At 47.1% G+C, this 19,926-nt stretch overlaps 1 protein-coding gene across 1 annotated transcript in view; it reads right to left on the bottom strand.

Annotated features, from left to right (window-relative positions):
* Positions 1–8,082: 8,082 nt before the first annotated feature.
* The window catches only part of LOC147101264 (uncharacterized), a 46,603-nt gene continuing 34,759 nt past the window's right edge, over positions 8,083–19,926 (bottom strand). Inside the window, exons 7-9 of the mRNA XM_085966018.1 lie at positions 19,591–19,789; positions 17,619–17,692; positions 8,083–8,458 (exon numbers count right to left, since the gene is read on the bottom strand). Coding sequence (XP_085822144.1) covers positions 8,201–8,458; positions 17,619–17,692; positions 19,591–19,789 — 531 coding nt within the window. The 3' untranslated portion in view covers positions 8,083–8,200. The remainder of the gene's footprint in view (positions 8,459–17,618; positions 17,693–19,590; positions 19,790–19,926) is intronic.

Genomic DNA, 19,926 nt, shown 5'->3' on the forward strand with positions numbered 1-19,926 from the left:
GTTGGGTGACATACAGCAACAAACGTAGGCTTTTTTTTGAGATATCCAGTGGTGTAGTGGGAAGCATCCAATTCCCCAGGGGTCTAGTTGTGGCCTATGTCTAGCCATCTACATTAAATGGATTTCTGTGGCTGTGCCCACATTTTCTGGCAGGCGAGCAGGGAGGGATGTGTTCGGGGAGGATTGGTGGTTTCATGAAAAGCACATCTTAGTATTCCCTTGATTTCCTGTTGCCTGGCAGTCTAGGAAACCCCCACATTGTCTGAAGGAAATGATATTGAGAGCTGTCCTTGCAGAGACCCAACTTCTGGTACTTCTGAACTTGAAGCAAAGGTCAAAAAAGCAAAACCTAAACCCATTTCTCTTCTTTCCATTTTCAGTGTGAGTGGCCTTCCAGCTGACTATTTTTTTAGATGTCTTTTGGGTTTCTTTGTGCATCAAAGGATTGCAGAACTGAGGAATAAACCATATTTTGCATTCAAATTAGGCTGAAACACGCTCCGTTTAATAACTTCCATTTTCAGAACGATTACAGCTTGGAGAAAGGATTACAGAGTTACATAGAGCTCAGGTTTTCTGAATTCTGGAATGAAGTAGGGATCATGTACATCTGTACATGGTGGTTTAACATGAGTGGAGCAATGACAAAAATAGGAATCTCTGTCTGGTTTTGTTCAGTTCACGTCACAGTGATTTAAAACAGATGTTGCTCTTCGGTTAAGTACAACGCGGGGGTTGGCGGTAGGGGGAGGCCAGAGACACTAAAGGGGGGAGTTTGAACTCCTGGGTGGGAGGTTGGCGGGACGGGTGGGCTGCTGGTGGTGGGAGGCACGGTCTATTTTAACTTGCCTCATTTACATCGCACGGCTGGCTGCACGTCCGAAATGGGCGTCCAGAGGCAGCTCACCAACTTGCGGTCCGCGTAGATCAGGGGACTCGGGGGCTGCAGTCTGGGGGTTGCGGGGGGCCGGGGGGAGTCTGGAGGGTTTTGTGGGTGGGAAAGTGGGAGAAGCCTGGTGGAAGCATCCTTGTGGGGTCTGGAGCGATAGGACCCCGATTTGCAGTGATTTATGAGGCTCCTCGAGTCAGGCAGTTGCCTCAGCCGCCCGAAAAAACAGCGGCGTTAAAATAGCCACGGACGAGCAGTAATTGCACCGCTTCCCTTTTAACACCTGGTCCGCCCGGTTTTTGTGGGCAGAGGGAGTTAAAATTCCCCCTTAAATCTGCAAGGACTAAGCAGGGTTGTTGGATATAAAAGATTCCCTTTGATTGAGGGATCAGTATGATTAAAATGGTAATAGATGGAGCATTCCGTAGAACCATAGAAGTTTACAGCACAGAAGGAGGCCATTTGGCCCATCATCTCGGTGTCAGCTCTTTGCTAAAGGAGCCAGAAACTAATGTCACTGTCCCCTTTAACAGGCTACCTGAATTCCAATTGTAGTCATGTGTTAAAATAGTCCAATTAAAACGAAGGAAAGGGCAGGAAAGGGAATAGAACTGCTGCAGGCCATTATCCCACTGACTACCAAGGTGTGAAGACTGTAAAAGTTTTACTTGCCCTCTTTATAGAAAGGGGATGAGAAGAGTAAATGCCTCAATTCTGACTGCTAGGCCCCTAATTTCCACGTCATTTTCAGCATTTCCTCTGTGCAAAATTGTTCCCAGCTGCGGTAATCACTACACAAACTCTCATTGGACAAGGAGTATGTCATTTAACTCCTCAAGCCTGTTCTGCCATTTATCAATCTGGTAAATCTGCACTGTACCACCTCCTCCAACAAAGCCAATATATCCTTCCTGAGATACGAGGCTGGGTTTTGATCCTGGGGCGGGCTGGGGTTGTGTAATCTGCATTTCATGTTAGCCACCCGATTCTAAATCGATGTGGGAAAATGATGCCATTTTAACTTAATTGGCCAATTGAGTTCCAACGTGTGGGAACCCTTGGCCAATGAGTTTCTCCAGTCTGAAAGTTGCCTCCGATGACGTCATCATTGCTGCTGCATTTAAGGTCTGCAGCAAGCCTTCCTTCTTCTGCAGACTGCCAAGCTTTTGCCCTTGCATGTTAGAGGTACCTGCAGGAAGAATGGCCAGCCAGAGACCTAGGTCTGCACCCCGCTTTGATGCCGTTGCCCTGCAGGCGTTAGTAGAGGGAGCAAGAGCAAATAAAGAGCTGCTCTTCCCTTCTTCAGGGAGGAAGAAGCCTCCCCAGCAAACCAAGGCTGTGTGGCTCCAGGTGGCAGAGGAGGTCAACTCTTTGTCAGTAACCCGCAGAACCTGGCTTCAGTGCAGGAAGAGATTTCATGACCTTCTGCGCACTGGAAAAGTGAGTATGAATTTCCCATCACCCTCAATCTGATCCCCATTGCCTCTCCTCACCAGCACTCAGCTTTAGCAATCTCTTCCTCCACATCCCACTTGACACTGACATCCATGCACCCTTACCCATTCCCTCTCTCTCTATGGTCACATTCACCTAACTATTTGTCTATGCAGCCCTCACACTCCCTATCACTGTGATGCAATTACAACTTACAACACACAGGGAGGGCCCTTGGTCTTACCACCTCACTTCATCTTTGCCTCCTTCTAAGCATCTATGCTATGGATTCTCTACACTCACTCCTTCATTCTCACTCAACCTCCACTTGTCTCCCTCATTGCAGGAAAAGAGAGCTCACAATAAGAGGGAAAGAGCGAGGACAGGAGGATGGCCATCCTCAGTAGCCCAGCTCAACCCCTGGGAGGAGGCGGTCCTGAAGATCGTGGGAGTGGAGGACGATGCGCAAGTGGGGGACAGACAGACGGGTGCATCACAGCAAGCTGGTGACAGAATAGTTTTCCATCTCTCTCATTGACATTGCATGAGTTGCTGATAATGATTCTGAAGCTCTAACAGATGGACTTATGATCATCTGCAATATGCAATGTGCATGTAACCTTGGCATCACATCTCTGACTCTTTGCTTTACTCCCCGACAGGACCATCGCAAGCACCCATCCCCACTAGCCAGGAGGAAGAGCATGAGCATCCAGACTCCTCAGAGGAAGCTGCAACCTCTGAGGGCACAGCGTCAGCAGAATTCAGCGCACCCAGCACCAGCGCAGACAATCACACCTCAGTGGTACCTTCGCGAGATAGTGCAGTGTTGTCACCTGGTGTATCACAGCTCACAAGTGAGCATCAGCAGATGGTGGAGACAGGGACAGTGGAGAGTCCTAGTTGGAGGGCGCAGACTCTCCCAGCTCGGCTCAGCTGCATGTCGACCTTCTGCCTCTGGGTCCATCCACAAGATCAGCAGTGCTGGAACTCCAGGAACAGATGCAGGAGTCTCTGGCAGGTTTTGTCTCAAGGGTCTCTGCGAGTGTGGAGCGAACATGAGCAGAGCCTTTGTGGAGTCATTGGTGCATGAACGCATCACGACAGAAAGGATGGCAACCTCCATGGAGGTGATAAGTCGCCAGAGTGCAGAAAACATGGTGAGTGTTCTGAATAGAATGACATCTCTGGAGGAGTGATGGTCATCTATTGAACAGAGAAACCAGACCTTCATGGAAGTCCTTCTGAGTAGGACTGCCAGTGCAGATACGGGTCCCCATGGTCCCCCTGATGTGCAGCAAGGTGCTCTCAAGCCACTTGCAAGCGCTGAGGGGGACCTGACCCATGAGAGGGAAGTTGGTGGCAGACATCAAGGAAATGGGGGTGCCTCTCCAAGTGCTCACACTTCCATGCCACTGCAGAGTCCTCGGTCAGTGCCCCACCAGAGTCCACACCCAACTGAAATTGGCGTCTCAACCCCTGCACAGCTGCAGGAGCAGCAGACTGTTGGCGAGCCCTCACAGGTTCACCACCCCAGAGGATGCCTGCCAAAGGTGTTGAGACAGGAGCAGCAAGAAACTGAGCAAGGGGCCTCCACATCTGCTGAAGCCACAGGGGAAGCACTATGTAGGAGCACGCGTAAGAGAAAGATACTGTACAAATAGTCACAAGGGTAGTCACTTGGGTGAAATTTGATTTTTAATGTTAAAAAGCCATCAGATGGTTACTGTAAATAAAAAATCTGATGGCTACTGCTGCAGTTGTGGCGTGTGTCATTTCACTAATGGGACTTCCACATTGAGGCTTAGGATTACTTGCAATTGTCAGTATGGTGGTCAGAGTGCTAGGAATCCCCTGGTTCTTGGCCATTGTCGATGCTCTGGTAAGAAGCTGCGAGGCAAAAGTGCTTAATTGGCTAGGCTAAGCAAATCTAGCCAAGATGAGTGCATTCCTTGCATCCCGGGCAGCAATGTGGTCGCGCGCTGGCGCCTTCTGGCCTGTGCAGCTTCAGGTGGTTGAGCAGCAGCTTGGCGCTCCCATTGGTGCTGCTGCTGTTGGTGCTGCTGCTGTTGGTGCTGCTGTTGTTCATGGGTCTGCTGGTGCCACGGCTGGTCTTAGTCCTCATCTGATGTCCAGAAGGGAAGGAAAAAAATGGCTCCCATGCTTCTGGTAGATGCCTCAGTTGAGGAAGCGCTCAGTCAAGGTAGCGAGAGGGGTTTCCCAGGAGGTCACACTGGAGATGGGTGTCAGGCTCCAAACTTCTACAGCTGTGGTTATGCCTTCTAAAAGTCCCCCCAGACCTGAGACAACAAAGTCCTGCCACCTGCAAATGATGGCTGATCAAATATCCTCTTTAATGGTGGAGCTGCAGCTAAAAGTCAGCAATCCAATTGTGCTACCACTAGGTTTCATCGTCGTGTTTCAGAACAGGCGTGCTTCACGTGGGAAAAGGGTTAAATCACAAAGGCCTATCAAAATGGCATTATAGAGGCAATTTAGTGCTTGTTAAGGGCCTTAATGGCCTATCCCGCCTCTTGGAGGCGGGACGGAGACGGGACCAGTAGACACGATTTAATGAAAATTGCTTGGAGGCGGGGTTGGGCCCGCCCACCGCCCACCAGTTTTTTGCAATTTTAACCCCTCACACGCCTCCAATCCCGCCTCAATGGCCCGATGGAATTCGAGCCCACGGTGTCCAGAGCTGAATGCAGTACTGCAGAGGGATTCTGGCCAAGGCTCTGTACCTGAGTGCAGAGAGAATAAAAGATTGTTTCAGGTAGAAGATTCCGTCAGCCCTGTGGAGACAGTTATCAGGCTATTTACATGAGAAAAATATGTTAAATAAAGGATCAAGCTACTGACAATTAGGCCATGGTATTGACTGGAGGCACAGTTGCCAATGTTGAAAATGTTGGCCATGGGCCAGTCTATTACTAGAGTGGTATCCAGGTATAGAACTGGATAAAAGTTTCTTATAATCTCTTTCTTTATCTATCGAGTATTTATCTTGGGATCATGGCTTCGTTTTCACTTTACTCATCATTGAAAATATACTGGGGGAAAAATTTGGTTGGTTAGCACCTCCCATTAGCGCCAGCAGCTGGCACTAACGGGGCGCTGATGCAGTAGCACCAGGGCAAGGCGAATCCAGCACCACACGGCAAATCCGGTCCCCCATTGTGCTGCCGTTACGAGGTACTGCCAGAGACTTCAACACCATGCAGATCGTGACGTCAGTGAGTGTGCAACGCTCACTGGGCACCCGATCTGCAAAGTTGATTTTCGTCACCTACCTTAGCCCTTCGGCCAGACAGCGACAGGGAGAGGAGGCCTCAAGCAGGCGGAAGCCGGCTCCAGTAATGTTATTTAAAGGAATCATGAATAATGAATCACAGCTGTCAGGTTAGTGGAGTTTCAATACTTTCTTGTCAGTTTGACATTGTGCAACAGTTTAATTCAGTAATTTAAAGGTTCTTTTGTATCAGGAGCATTGTGGTAATTAAAAAGTAATTACATTTATTCTTAAAAAATATCAAAGTGCTACACTTGGCTTACATTAATGGGGGCTGTACTGGCAGTCGATCTCGCCCTCCAGGATCTACGGCAGAGGGAGCAGAGGCAGCGAGAAAGACTGGAACATGTGGCCAGGGGCAGGAGGAGGGCCATCAGGATTCTCAACAGGAGGCCTTACCCTCTGAGGGTATTCGGAGAGCACTTTCCGTACCTCCAATTAAGCAAGGATTTATTAGATGGCTCCGCATCATCAAGGTGGTGCTCACAGAACTCTGCCACCTCCTCGAAACATACCTCCAGCCTCACAGCAGGATGACTTAAAACCTAGATCACTTTTGCTCACCACAGGCCCATCATAACATCCCTGTGTCGTGCCATATCATAGCATCCTGACCATCATTTGTATGGAATCATTATGGCCTCTTGCTTTTGTACTCAATCCTTTTTTGTAAACCTGAAAATTCCATTTGCCTTCTCAATGGATTTTTTTCCCGCCTGTCATTTCACTTTTAAGGATTTATGGCCATAATGATTCCATACAAATGATGGTCAGGCTATGTCTGGAATATTGGGTTCATTTTTGGGCTCCTCATTACAGAAAGGATAGGATATCAGGATGATGCTCCACACCTCGGCCCCTATACTTTTCCACTTTACTAGGAAATTTTCCATTTTAAATCTATCTTCATTCTTTATTCTTGTTTCCAAAATCTATTACCTCACACATTTTGGTATTAAACTGCATTTGCCACATACTTGCCCAGTCTCCTATCCTCTTTATATCTTTGTACGAACACACAAAATTGACGGGCAGGAAAAGACCAGCTGGTCCATTAAGCCTGCCTCACACACCATGATGGCCAGAGCCCCCACCCCCACCCCCCACCCCCACTTTGCTCTCCCTCGCACAGCCATGTAATCTCCTGGGAGAGGAAAAAATATATTTAAATCCAGATTAGTTATAATAGAGAACAAATTTGGTCCCAATACCCATCCCTAAGGTGCCCCACTAGTCAGCACCTGTCAGTTTGAGAAAAAACAACTTGCATTTATATAGCAAAATACCACGGATGCTGGAAATCTGAAATAACAACAGAAAATGCTGGAAACACTCAGCAGGCCAGGCAGCATCGTGGAGAGAGAAAGGGTCACAGACCTGAAACGTTGACTCTGTTTCTCTCTCCACGGATGCTGCCTGGCCTGCTGAGTGTTTCCAGCATTTTCTGTTGCATTTATATAACGCCGTTAAGGTAGCTGAAGCATCCCAATGTGTTTCACAGAGGTGTAAGAAAAGATAAACACCAAGCTAGGGTCGCCAACCCTGCAGGATTGCCCTGGAGTCCCCAGGAGTTAAAGGCTAATCTCCAGGACACTGCCACAAGCAACCCAAGAGAAAAATCATTTAAAAAATCGTGTTTTAAAACATTTTCTTTGCACACTTTTGTTTACTAGTTATAAAAATAATGAACATGGGGGGAAAAAGGGCTGTTTGACTGACAGTCGAGAATCATCCAATCGGGGTATGAAGAGTCCATTCCCTTTCCAATTGGCGTAGGAAGGCCGTGCACCACGAGGATGGGCGTGTCGGACGACCAATGGCGAGAGTGTGGGGGCGGGGCATTTGGAGGCAGGAGACCATGTGATGAAACTTCCAGGAGTATGTCCAACCAGAGTTGGTCACCCTACGCCAAGCTAAAGAAAAAAGGTATTAATAGGTTGGTCAAAGAGGTGGGTTTTAAGGCGGGGTTTAAAGGAACAGATGGAGAAGCGGAGGTATTTCTGGAGGGAATGCCAGAAGGTGGGCCTTAGGCAGCTAAAGGCAGGGAGCGAGGGAGGCACAGTCAGAGGAAGGGACAGATTGCGGGGAAGTGCAACATTTACATTCTCCATTCCAGCCATGCTGTGGCTGATTCAGTGAAATTTAGGGGATAATTTTCTACTTGTGCACTCCTCTTCCGCCATGATGTTGTATCATGAAATTACACAGCAGGCCGCCATTTTCCATCTATTATGGGCGTAAAAGGATGTGCTGTTTGCACCATTTCTTGACTCGTGCTCCTGGCAGGCAAGGCTCTGCACTGGGAGAGTGCACGCAGAATATTTATCCTTTATTGTGGAATTAGGGCCAATGCTGGGCAGAATCAATCTTTAAGATCAGCTTCAATGAGAAAAATAGACTAACCCAACCAGAGCCCTTTGACTACAACTCCTCAGTGAACCTTTTCCCTATGTGTTAGTGAAATGAGAATGCAATATTTAGTCTCGGATTGCATGGCACTTTTTAATTTTCAATTCCCGGAATTTTATTTGAAATTTACAGAGATCAGTGGAACACCGGTCCTGCATCTTTAAGAGATCGTACGATCAGACTGGATTTGCTTGTTCCTTTAAAACCAAGAGTACATACAGGGAAGTAAAGAGCGGCAACAGATCTTTACAAGGGGAAGTGTATGAAATTGAAGCACCCTTTTTTTGTAACTCAACGCCAAATTCCTTCAGAATCCTTCGTGTTAATTCCAGCTGCCTCTCTGTGAAAGTAAGGGTTTGCTTGAAAACATGCAATTTTCCACATTTGCGTAGAAATGATGAACAACACTGTGGTTTTCCAATGATTTCCTTGACCTTGAAAATAAATAATAGAAATACTTTAGAGTGATATTTGCAGGTGTAAAACCCTTTCATCTTGAACCAGTGCCACTGAAAAAAAGGTAATCCAATGATTCTATTCTAATCTTTAAATTAGCTCTCCAATACTATTTAAAAACTCTTAATTCAAAAACACTTTTCTCAAAAAAAATCAACTTTTCCAGTAGTGCAAATTAATGCATTTTAAAGAAACGGCAGAGCAAAACAGAACAGAAACGTTTACTCCCATTCTCATGAGCATGGACGCTCCCTCTAACCCCTTCCCACACGGTAGCATAATGGTTGTCTTAATGGACAAGTAATTGAGAAGCCTGCACTAACGATCCAGCAAATTTTTAAAAAAAATATTCGTTCATGGGATGTGGGCGTCGCTGGCAAGGTGTGCGGCTTGAAGGGAACTTGGAGGTGGTGGTGTTCCCATGCGCCTGCTGCCCTTGTCCTCCTAGGTGCAAGTGGTCGCGGGTTTGGGAGGTGCTGCCGAAGAAGCCTTGGCGAGTTGCTGCAGTGCATCTTGTAGATGGTACACACTGCAGCCACGGTACGCCGGTGTTGGAAGGTGTGAATGTTTATCGTAGTGGATGGGGTGCCAATCAAGCGGGCTGCTTTGCCCTAGATGGTGTCGAGCTTCTTGAGTGTTGTTGGAGCTGCACTCATCCAGGCATGTGGAGAGTATTCCATCACACTCCTTACTTGTGCCTTGTAGATGGTAGAAATGCTTTGGGGAGTCAGGAGGTGAGACACTCACCACAGAATACCCAGCCTCTGACCTTGTGGCTGATCCAGTTAAGTTTCTGGTCAATGGTGACCCCCAGGATATTGATGGTGGGGGATTCGGCGATGGTAATGCCATTGAATGTCAAGGGGAGGTGGTTAGACGTTCGCTTATTGGAGATAGTCATTGCCTAGCACTTGTGTGGTGCGAATGTTACCTGCCACTTATCAACCCAAGCCTGAATGTCGTCCAGGTCTTGCTGCATGCGGGCATGGACTGCTTCATTATCTGAGGAATTGCGAATGGCGCTGAACACTGTGCAGTCATCCCCACTTCTGACATTATGATGCAGGGAAGGTCAATGATGAAGCAGCTGAAGATGGTTGGGCCTAGAACACTGCCCTGAGGAACTCCTGCAGCAATGTCTTGGGGCTGTGATGATTGACCTTCAACCACCACAACCATCTTCCTTTGTGCTAGGTATGACTCCAGCCAGTGGAGAGTTCCCCCCACCACCCCCCCCCCGATTCCCATTGACTTCAGTTTTACTGGGGCTCCTTGATGCCACACAGTGAGTTCAAATTCCACCATGTGAATTTGATTTCAGTTTTTTTTTTAAACTAGAAATAAAAAGCTGCTCCCTCTGCTGGTTGGCTGTGTTGCTTGTGCCAAAAGCAGTTGGCAATTAAATCTTTCAGACACGGGGCCACGAAATTCGGCACCTTAGCGCCAGCTGTTATGGTTGGTTTGAAGCAAAAAAAGTCGTCCGCCTCGCTTCTGCCCACTTCCAGCGCGGCCTAAGCTGGTCGTCATCTTGGAAAGGGCGCTAGCACGGGCGGGACTTGCATGCGCTGGAAGAAATCAAATGATTTCTTAATGCAGTTCAGCTGCACGAGGGATTCCCCCCACCAGCACTACTCAAAGGGACACAATGCAGCTTTGAGGTAAGTTGTATTTTGCTGTTGTACTGGTTCCTGTACAGTTTATTTGAGGGATGGGCAATAAATGCTGGCCTTGCCAGCGACGCCCACATCCCGTGAACGAATAAAATTAAAAAAAAAATAAGGTACCAAGCTCTCCCTGGCCTTTACTGCACCACTCCCAGGATTTGAAACACAACCTCCTCATGTTGACTCGGTACTCGTGTTTGCTCGCCCACTACCCAGTCTCTGTCATTATGTGCAGACAAAATATATGGTTCAAATAGTTAGAACACAGACCGCTATTGTTGCATTTGCAAAGATAACCCAAGACAGCATGTAGAAATCAACTCATGTCGTTTTTAATGGCCGATCCAACTGCTCTTACAGGCCAAGGCAATCGAGTACCTATCACCAATGTCAGACGTGATATATCGATAACAGAACTATCAAACTTCATGTGCTAGCAATGTCAGACATAATATAATAACAGCACTATCAAACTTCATGTGCTAGAGTAACTCTAATGCAGCACTGTAACCCAGTGTGCAGACATAACATTTCCTCCCCCCTCACAGAATTTCAAACATGAAATTTAGTGACAAAGTCCTGTAGGTGGCCAGGGCGAGAACGTGTACGAACAGGCCAAGGTGGGGGCTGGTGAGGAGCAGGCCGAGGTGGGGACTGGTGAGGAGCAGGCCGAGGTGGGGACTGATGAGGTTGTGGCTGAGGCACAATATCTGCTTGAGGGTTGGCTGGCTGAGCCACATGTGCATCCCGCCACTCTGGGGGTAAGGCTTGGGGGTTAGATCCGTGTAATCCTGCATCAGGGGGTGCTGGCACCTTCCGAAGGCAGCTGGCATGCCACCGAGAGCCATCAGTGAGGCAGAAAGTGGCTGGTCCAAGTTGGCGGTTGATTTGGAGAGGGGAGGACCAGAATGAGGCCATCTTATTGTTGCGGTGAGGCCTGCGGACTCTGACCCAATCGGAGACTGAGATGTTGGGCGCCTTGGCCCTCTTCGACTGGTCGAAGCGGAGTTTCATCTTCTCCTGCTGTCTGGCGACTGTGGCTTGAGCCCGTGGAGCAGGGCTCTGAGCTAGCGAGGGGCGGAGCCTGCCAAGGGTCAGCATGAGCTCACGGCCTAGCATGAGGGATGCGGGTGAGACCCCTGTAGTGGAATGCTGGGAGGCTCTGTAGTGCAGCAGTGTGCGGAGTAGGGCCTTGTCAAACGCACACCCAAGAACACGCTGGCCCTCCGCTCCCAAGCAATGGGATAACAGTGCCTTTTTCCATGCTGTACTCACATTTTCTTGTCCGAGAGCGATGAGGTAGGTTTCAAAGGACTGTAACCAGCGAACCCATGGGATCGGGGGCTCACCGGGTCGTGCAAGGAAGGGAGGAGGTGGTGGAAGAGAAATTTCAGCCATCCTCGTCGCCAAATGTTGCATTTGCAAAGATAACCCAAGACAGCATGTAGGAATCAACTCATGTCGTTTTTAATGGCCAACCCAACTGCTCTTACAGGCCAAGGCAATCGAGTACCTATCACCAATGTCAGACATGATATATCGATAACAGCACTAGTGCTAGCAATATCAGACATAATATAACAATAACAGCACTATCAAACTTCATGTGCTAGAGCAACTCTAATGCAGCACTGCAACCCAGTGTGCAGACATAACAGCTATCCCAGTGCCCAGTCTACATCACACCTTGTGTGATTGGCTGACTACACAACATGCAAATAGATTCAGGTGGCATTTGAACTTAGTGCCATGACATACGACATTTATGTGTGATACTGGAGGCCGTTCTTTGTGGTGTGAGGGATTATGCCTGTGTTCCCCATGCTTTATTCCAGATGCTTCTTCATGTTCAGAGCACTGCACTTGTGGCACGCATACAATGGGTATAGACTTAATTTGAGTTGTCAAACTATGAGCAACTTCACTTTGGTACTACCACAGGCCTGAGAATTTCTTCTCATCTGCTCCCTGACCTATAGAAGTGAGAGATAAGGCAGGCTCTATCAGCCTTCTCCTGCCATGCAGCTGCACGTTGCTTGCACTGGAGCATTTTACCTCCTGTGCTGCACCTCTTCTAGCAGAACATCCAACTCCTTTACAACAAATGGTTCAGCTCTGCCCACTTGTCCTTAGCAACCTTCCATTGCCATTGCTAAATAGCCAGATCAAGCTCCAATCTTTTCACCTGTAAGAGCTGCTGCTCTCACTGCTCCCCGCCCACTTTGATTGATAGTGCTCCCTGAGCTCATGCGGACTGCACAGGGAGGACATGCTAATTACGTAAATAGGCTGAATCCAGGGAGGTCAGTTCAGGATTTCCCAGGTGAGGGTCGTCTCACTCGAACAGCAACCCTGGCTCCATTTTTTGCTGGGATCGTGGAATCAAGCAGGTATTTTAACATTCTCGCAATTTTGACTAACACAACTCAAGAATTTGTATATTGCATATCAACAGTGTAAAGTCTGTGGGTTGTTTAGTTAATTAATACACAGACTCCAAGAGTAACTTAAAACAGGACTTTACTATTCGAAGGTCAGGGCGAATCTGCCCAATAACTCCTGGCACAACACTTATATACTGGTGTGGTCACCGTCGGTATTACAGTATACAGAAGCCAAACAAAGTCGTGCCACACCTAAAATAGTTCTCTTAAAGGTGAACGGTTACATACAATAGTTCTCTTAAAGGTAGACGGGTACATACACTACAATCCTCCCTTTTTAGCTTACAACATACTTATTCCCCATTAAACATAACATATAATCAACTTCATGTAAAACAATTCACAGATATAGTCTCCGCGGGAAACAGTTCACAGATTCAGTCTCTGGTCTTGACTCGGTCCGAACAACATCTCTGTGGTGTAGCGGGTTCACATTTCTAGCGTGACTCATCCAATAGTCTTTCCCTTGGCTTAACAGCTTGAACTTCCGCCCTGCTGAACCAGCAGTGCTGACTTTTACAAACAGCTGGACTGCCTTGGTAATTTTTCCTACTTTCCAACTGATTTGGCCCCCTTCGTAGGGCCCACGTGCATGATCTGATAGAAGTGATAATGATTTAGATGGTTATCGTCTTCTGCTTCGTCTTTTTCTTTTCTGCTTCTTGGAGACTCTCGGGGCTCCCTTATCCGCTGCCAGCTGTAGCGCCACCATCTCCCTATGTTCCTTAGACTTTAAGTGCTTCATCCTAATTTCTGCACTTTGGGAGTTTTCATCACAAGCTGGGCAGACCAAGTCATCGTAATATTCCGTGTCACTCAACAGGTCATGGTAATATTCGGTGTCGTCCTGAGCTAGTCTAGCGAGAGGGCCTGCTACTTCTTCCGTACCCAACTGGACGTTAGCCGACTGTTGTTCCCTCCCTAGACATCTTTCCTGAAGAAACTTCTTCATGCGTTCATATTCATCCCGCTCTTCCTGGGTTTCCTGCAAATCCTTCACTAATGACCTCGTTTGTGATTTCCATACTTCCCCTTCCCTCGGGGATTGATTGATCAGGCTATTCAATCCTTCTACTGGAGCAGCTGTTTCAACATTCTGCTGTTCACATTGACGTGATTCAGCGTACTTTTGGCATCCCTGTAAAATCTGTGTTGCAACCTCAGCTATTTCCATAACTTTTGAGAGCTCCGAACTCCTTCCCTTTGAAGATTGAAGCTCGTGTTCAGATTGTTCCCATTGTAGAGTCTTGTCCTTCAGCATATGAAGGAGTTGGCTGACCGTTAACTCTTCCACGGGAACACTGTGGGTCAGAGTCTTCTCCATTTCATCCACCTTTTCCTCCAATGCTTTCACCTTCTTTTCTTCTTGTACTTTGGCTTCCAGCGCTCGGAGAAGTTGCGCCTTGATGCTCTCTAGCTCATGTTCAGAGGCCATTCTTACAGTCTCTGTGTTTCTTACAGTTCCCTTTTCTTCCACTGAACGGATTCCCAGTTGAATCTGTTCTTCAAGTTGTTGAATCTCGGTCATTGCCGCCCCATATTTGTCTTGGGTTTCCTTTAATATTTTTATGAGTTCTTGTACATCTTGTCTTTCATGTTCTGCCATGTCTTTCACCTCTAATTTCTCATCTATGGATGGAACTTCTACCGATGAGTCTGTCTTGGCCTTGAGCTCATCAAGAATTTCCTGCAGCCTTTGGACTTCTTGCTCATGTTCAACCTTCAGTTGCTCATATGCTTCCACTGAAACTAGCTTTTCGGAGGTTGCCGAGTTAACCCCTTCCAGAATTGTAGCCTGGGCCTGTTCATACTGTTCTTTCAACTTCTCACACTCTGCTTGTAAGGAGTCGTAGAGAAGAACTGGAATAAAATCCTGGCTTCCTGAAGATTCCTCTTCATTTGCTTCTTCCTGCAAATATTCTAACTCCTGAACAGCATAAGGGAGATGTGATCGGTAATTGGTCACGATGGCTCTATGGTCGCTCTCTGCTTGAGCTAGCTGCTTCTGTTGTCTTTCCAGATTCTCCCATTCGGTGTCATAGAACTTTTTCACTGTTTTCATCTCTTGTACGAGACGGTAACTCAATTGTTCTAATTGTTGTCGTAATTTGAAATAAGTTTGAGTCCGAGCTCGGTGTTCTTCCATCATGGATATGTCCGTAACTTGAACAGGCTCAGAATTTTCTGTCAAACTAGGTTGTCGTTTTTCGGTGGAGTTCTGCTCTGAAACTTTGTTCTTCTCTGGAGCATAAGCCTTTATGCATGCCTTCGTTTTTCCAACCTTCGTCGGCAAGTCCATTTCAGCCTTGTCTTTCATATTTGGGTTGGTCTTATCGTCATCCGTGTCAGAATCTGAGCTGATTGTCTGCACCGAGTCCTCACTCGTTATGGCTTTTAGATAGTGCCATTCCATGTCTATTTTCTTGATCCACTCCCGTCCTAGAAGTGGTGGTCCTCCCTCATGTAGTACGTATAAGTTCATTCTTGGGTGTTCTTTACCCCCATCTCTCACTTTGACTCTTATCTTTCCCATGGGGTATACTTTATGCCCCGTGTATGTCTGCAATACGAACTTGGTATCTCTTAAGGGTATATGTGAGAATAGCCGGTGGTAATCCCTTCGATTTATGACTGATAGAGCTGATCCAGTGTCCAACTCCATTTTCACTTGGATTCCAGCTATTTTTAGCATGACCCAGATAGTTTGTAGGTCAGCTTCCTTACTCACATTGTGAATTCTCAGACTACCCAGCTCCTGGCCATTTGGGTCTGAGTCTGAATTCTGTTCGTCTGAACTCTTCTCAGCCACCTTGTGTACCTTGTTGTACTTTTCCTGTGATGGCTTCCTTTGGTTGTTGGTCTTCTTCCCTGACCGGCATACCTTAGCTATGTGACCCAGTTTGCCACATTTCCTACATTCCTGGTTCTTAAACCAGCATTGGTTCTGGTCGTGTGTTGTCTTCCCACAATGATAGCATTTTGTTGTTGTCGAGGTAATTTGATCCACATTTAGTGCTGCTGTCTTTAGCTGCATTTCCGCAGTTCCCTTCGCTGCGGCTTCGTGCGATGCTGCAATAAGGACAGCCCTGTCAAATGTAAGGTCGTTCTCTTCGAGTAGTCGCTTTTGCGTTCCTTCCTTTGCCAACCCGCACACGAACTTGTCTCGCAATGCCTCTGTCAGATTCCCTCCAAACTGGCAGTATTTCGCTAGTCTACGCAGTTCAATCAAGTATTCTGCGTTGCTTTCGTCTTTCCGTTGCGTTCTCGCATAGAATTTGAATCGTTCCGCCAACATCAACGGTGTGGGGTTCAAGTGATCCTTCAGAACAGCCACAATATCATCGAAAGTCTGATCCGCCGGTTTAGCTGGTGATAGTAGATGCTTCAAGAGCCCGTATGTCTTCGCGCCCATCGAGTTTAGCAAGGTTATAGCTTTGTCATCTTCTTCTATTTTATTGGCCTCACAATAGATCTCGATGTGTTCCACGTACGTGGCCCAGTCTTCTACCTCGGCATTAAAATCGTTGATGTTACCACGCTTAGGCATCTTCCTCTCTTTCTGATAACACCCCGAATTATTTCTTTAACTTATTTTTTTTTCTAAGATGGCGGTTTTCCCGCGAAATTGGCGGTTTCCCGCGCTTATCTTCTCTCCCCGCCCACTTCAATGGCGGTTTCCCGCTTCTGTCTTCTTCCCCGCCTAATGGCGGCTTCCCGCGTTTCTTCCCTAGTGGGAGGGGTACACTTTCCCCCACAGGCGACGGCCGCTGGCTTTCAGGTTCACAGCCTGCGCGTCGGCTTCAGGGCTTTCCCTTTTCTCGGCAGGGCAACCGGCGCTGGGTACACCCCATTGACGGCGAACAGGTTCAGCCGCTGGGCTGGCTCTCGCTCAGTTCCCCTTGCTCGGGCTCGGTCTCTCTCCCGCGCTCTCGGCTCTACCGGCGCTGGGTACACCCCGTTGACGGAGAACAGTTTCAGCCGCTGGACTGGCTCTCGCGCAGTCTCCCTTGGTCAGCTCTGCCTCTCCCGCTCGCTCGGCTCTACCAGCGCTGGGTACACCCCGTTGACGGAGAACAGTTTCAGCCGCTAGACTGGCTCTCGCGCAGTCTCCCTTGGTCGGCTCTGCCTCTCCCGCTCGCTCGGCTCCCAAACGCCTCTCCCAGCCGTCTCGCAGTCCGGTGCTTCCCTCCCCGGCTGCGGCTGAGTTTATCTCTTCCCGCGCCTACGCTCCCGGTCGCAGCGCTTCGTGGCTTCGGTCGCTGCCCGGCTTTTCCCGCCGGTCGCGGTCTAGCTGTCTCACGACGCCGTTGCGTCCCCCAGCCTATTAGTACCGCGGCTTCCTTGCTCCACGCTGCCCCCGTCTCAGCGCCTCTGGACCCGACTTCTGTCCGGCTCCTTTCCCCCTCGACCGTGGTCGAGTGCACAGCCCTTATCCTCTGGTTATTCTTTTTACTTTCCCTTACTCACAGTCACCGTGGCCGCCTTGCTTCTCTTGCTGATCGGCTCACTCCTCACCGTGGCAGAAGGGACAGTCAGTGCCTGTTGCTGATGGAAGTCTTTGTCGCTAAATTCTTCCTCCTTTCTATTGCTGCAGCCTCGAGTTTTCTCCCAGCAGAATGACGAGGGCGGTTGCCTCTTCTCGACGCTCGTTAACTGCTTCGGAAGTATTGTTGCCGCAGGGTACGATCGGACTCGTCGCCACTGTAAAGTCTGTGGGTTGTTTAGTTAATTAATACACAGACTCCAAGAGTAACTTAAAACAGGACTTTACTATTCGAAGGTCAGGGCAAATCTGCCCAATAACTCCTGGCACAACACTTATATACTGGTGTGGTCACCGTCGGTATTACAGTATACAGAAGCCAAACAAAGTAGTGCCACACCTAAAATAGTTCTCTTAAAGGTGAACGGTTACATACAATAGTTCTCTTAAAGGTAGACGAGTACATACACTACAAACAGTGCTTTACAGAAATCAAGATAATGTCCATCTATCTCCTCCACCTACATTAACAATGTGTGTTTCTTACCAAGTCCAGCTGTGAGGATATAATCTTTATTGTCAAACTGTCAGCCAAATTCTTCAGAGTGTCAAATTCCAGTTCTGAAAATGAAACAGATTAGATTGGACCACACAGTGAAGGCTACAATTCCTTTGTCTACTATTTTAACAGAGGCATTAAAAAAGAAAAGAAAGAAATTGCATTTGTATGGCGCCTTTCATGACCTCAGGATGTCCCAAAGTGCTTTACAGCCAATGAAGTACAATTGAAGTGTAGTTACTGTTGCACTGTAGGGAAACACGGCAGCCAATTTGCGCACAGCAAAGTCCCACAAACAGCACTGAAATAGTGGCCAGATAATCTGTTTTAATGATGTTGCTTGAGGGATGAGTATTGGCCAGGACACCGGAGTGAACTCCCCTGCTCTTCTTCGAAATAATGCTATGAGATCTTTTACGTCCACCTAAGAAGGCAGACGGGCCCTCGGTTTATCATTTCATCTGAAAGACGGCCCCGCCGAAAGTGCAACGTTTCCTCAGTACTACCACTTTCAAATAATTGGCTAATGCCTTCATTAAAATGGCAGATAAAGGAGATGCATATGTAATTTTTTATTTTGTTTAAAACCTTATTCTTGAACCTCAGAAACCTCAGTTACTGAGAGAAAATATGATGGATGAACTTTCGTTCCAAAAATATTTTGAATGATTTGATTCAAAAAGGTGTGATGGTGAGATGTTATGGTGAAATAACCTTTCAATAGCGTTTTCCCATTATAAATGTTCGCATACAGATTTTCCACTGTGACATGTTTTTATTATAAAAAGTATGATACAGGAAGTAAGCGTAATGTGGGATCACGTGGGCCACGGCGAGCCAATCGGAGCAGGGAATGCTCCATTCATAAGTCTGACAGGAAGACCTGTCAAAAGTTAGAAATACTACGGGCCCCATAACATCACTAAATCTTCAAATAAATTTTTTTTTAAATCACATTTTTAAAATAAACTATAAATTACATGAAATAACTATTTTAAACAATAATTAAAATTTTTGAAAAAAATAATTTTATTTTCTAACGGGGCTAAAAATAAACTTACCTTTCTTTAAAGTATTTAAAAATAATAAACCTGTGGAAAAAATGTTTTAATTTTAATTAATTCACCACTTACCTTGTAAAAAGCAGGCCTTACGACTGCTTTTTATATGTCTAACTTCTGGAGACTTACCCTCCTGGGAAAACCTGTAAAAAAAAAACGAAGTTTGATGCGCACGCGCAGCTTCTCCCGTGCACGCGTTCGACCTCTGAACCCCTGCTTTCAGGGGAACGGAAGTACTGGTTTCCCGTGAATGCACAGTGCATGCAGGAAACCGGCACTTCAACTGGGCCTACGGGTGAGTACCCCGTGTGTACTCATCTGTGGAGACCCGAATTTCTGGGCCAATATATAGGTGAGTGGCAGGGCACGTGATCTGATGCAGTGTGATGACAAACCCTTCCGCTTCCACCTGTAGCAGTAACTTGCATTCCTACAGTGCGCCTCGCGTAAAAAGGGTTCAGCGGCCACAGTCAGAGTGAAGGCTGGGCAAAGAGTTAAAATAAATTGAAAACTGAATGTGGAGCAGGGAGCTGAGTTTGGGATCAAACAATACTTCAAGATTTCAAACCTCTTGGCGGAGGGGAAAGTTAGCAGTGGGGAAATTAATGGAGTCAAGGGCAAAGGCAAGTAAGTCTTCGCAGAAGCTGAAGAGGGTAGCTTCAGTTTTGCTGACATTCAGATGGATTAAGCATCATTTACTGCCTGAGCTCTACAATTTTGCATGAGGACTCCCAAAGCCAGAGAAATGCCCGTTCCAGAAACAGTTTGATAAAATTAAAAATGGCTTGCCCCTTTCGTTGGGGCAGATGTTATTCTCAGTTATTTAATAATAATAGAAGTGGGTGATAAATTAATTCATACTGTTAGGAAGTGTTACTGAAATACACATAGTATCGTACCATTGAGTGCTTGGATGAAAATGGCTATTGCTTTAATGACCTCATTCTGATCGCGAGTCAAGTTCAGGGACTGGTCTGGTGGATCATCAATCGAAATCCCCAGCACACCCAGCACATTCTCCAGAAACATTCTGTGCTCTTCCTCTATCCGATCTAGCACTTGGAGGTCAGGTTGGAAGCCTTCAGAAGCCTTGTTAACCTGAAATAAATGTTTAACAAGTTACATTTTGTGGCTGAACTGTACTTCTTTTCATTATAACTATTTCATATAATGTGAAAACCACTGCCTGTCCCAGTGCTGTGTATTCTGATGTACATCTAATGAAATGGCTGTTC

This window comes from Somniosus microcephalus, chromosome 24, assembly GCF_052327205.1.
Source record: "Somniosus microcephalus isolate GS21.2 chromosome 24, FLI_Smic_1.0, whole genome shotgun sequence".
Classification (NCBI taxonomy): Eukaryota; Metazoa; Chordata; class Chondrichthyes; order Squaliformes; family Somniosidae; genus Somniosus; species Somniosus microcephalus.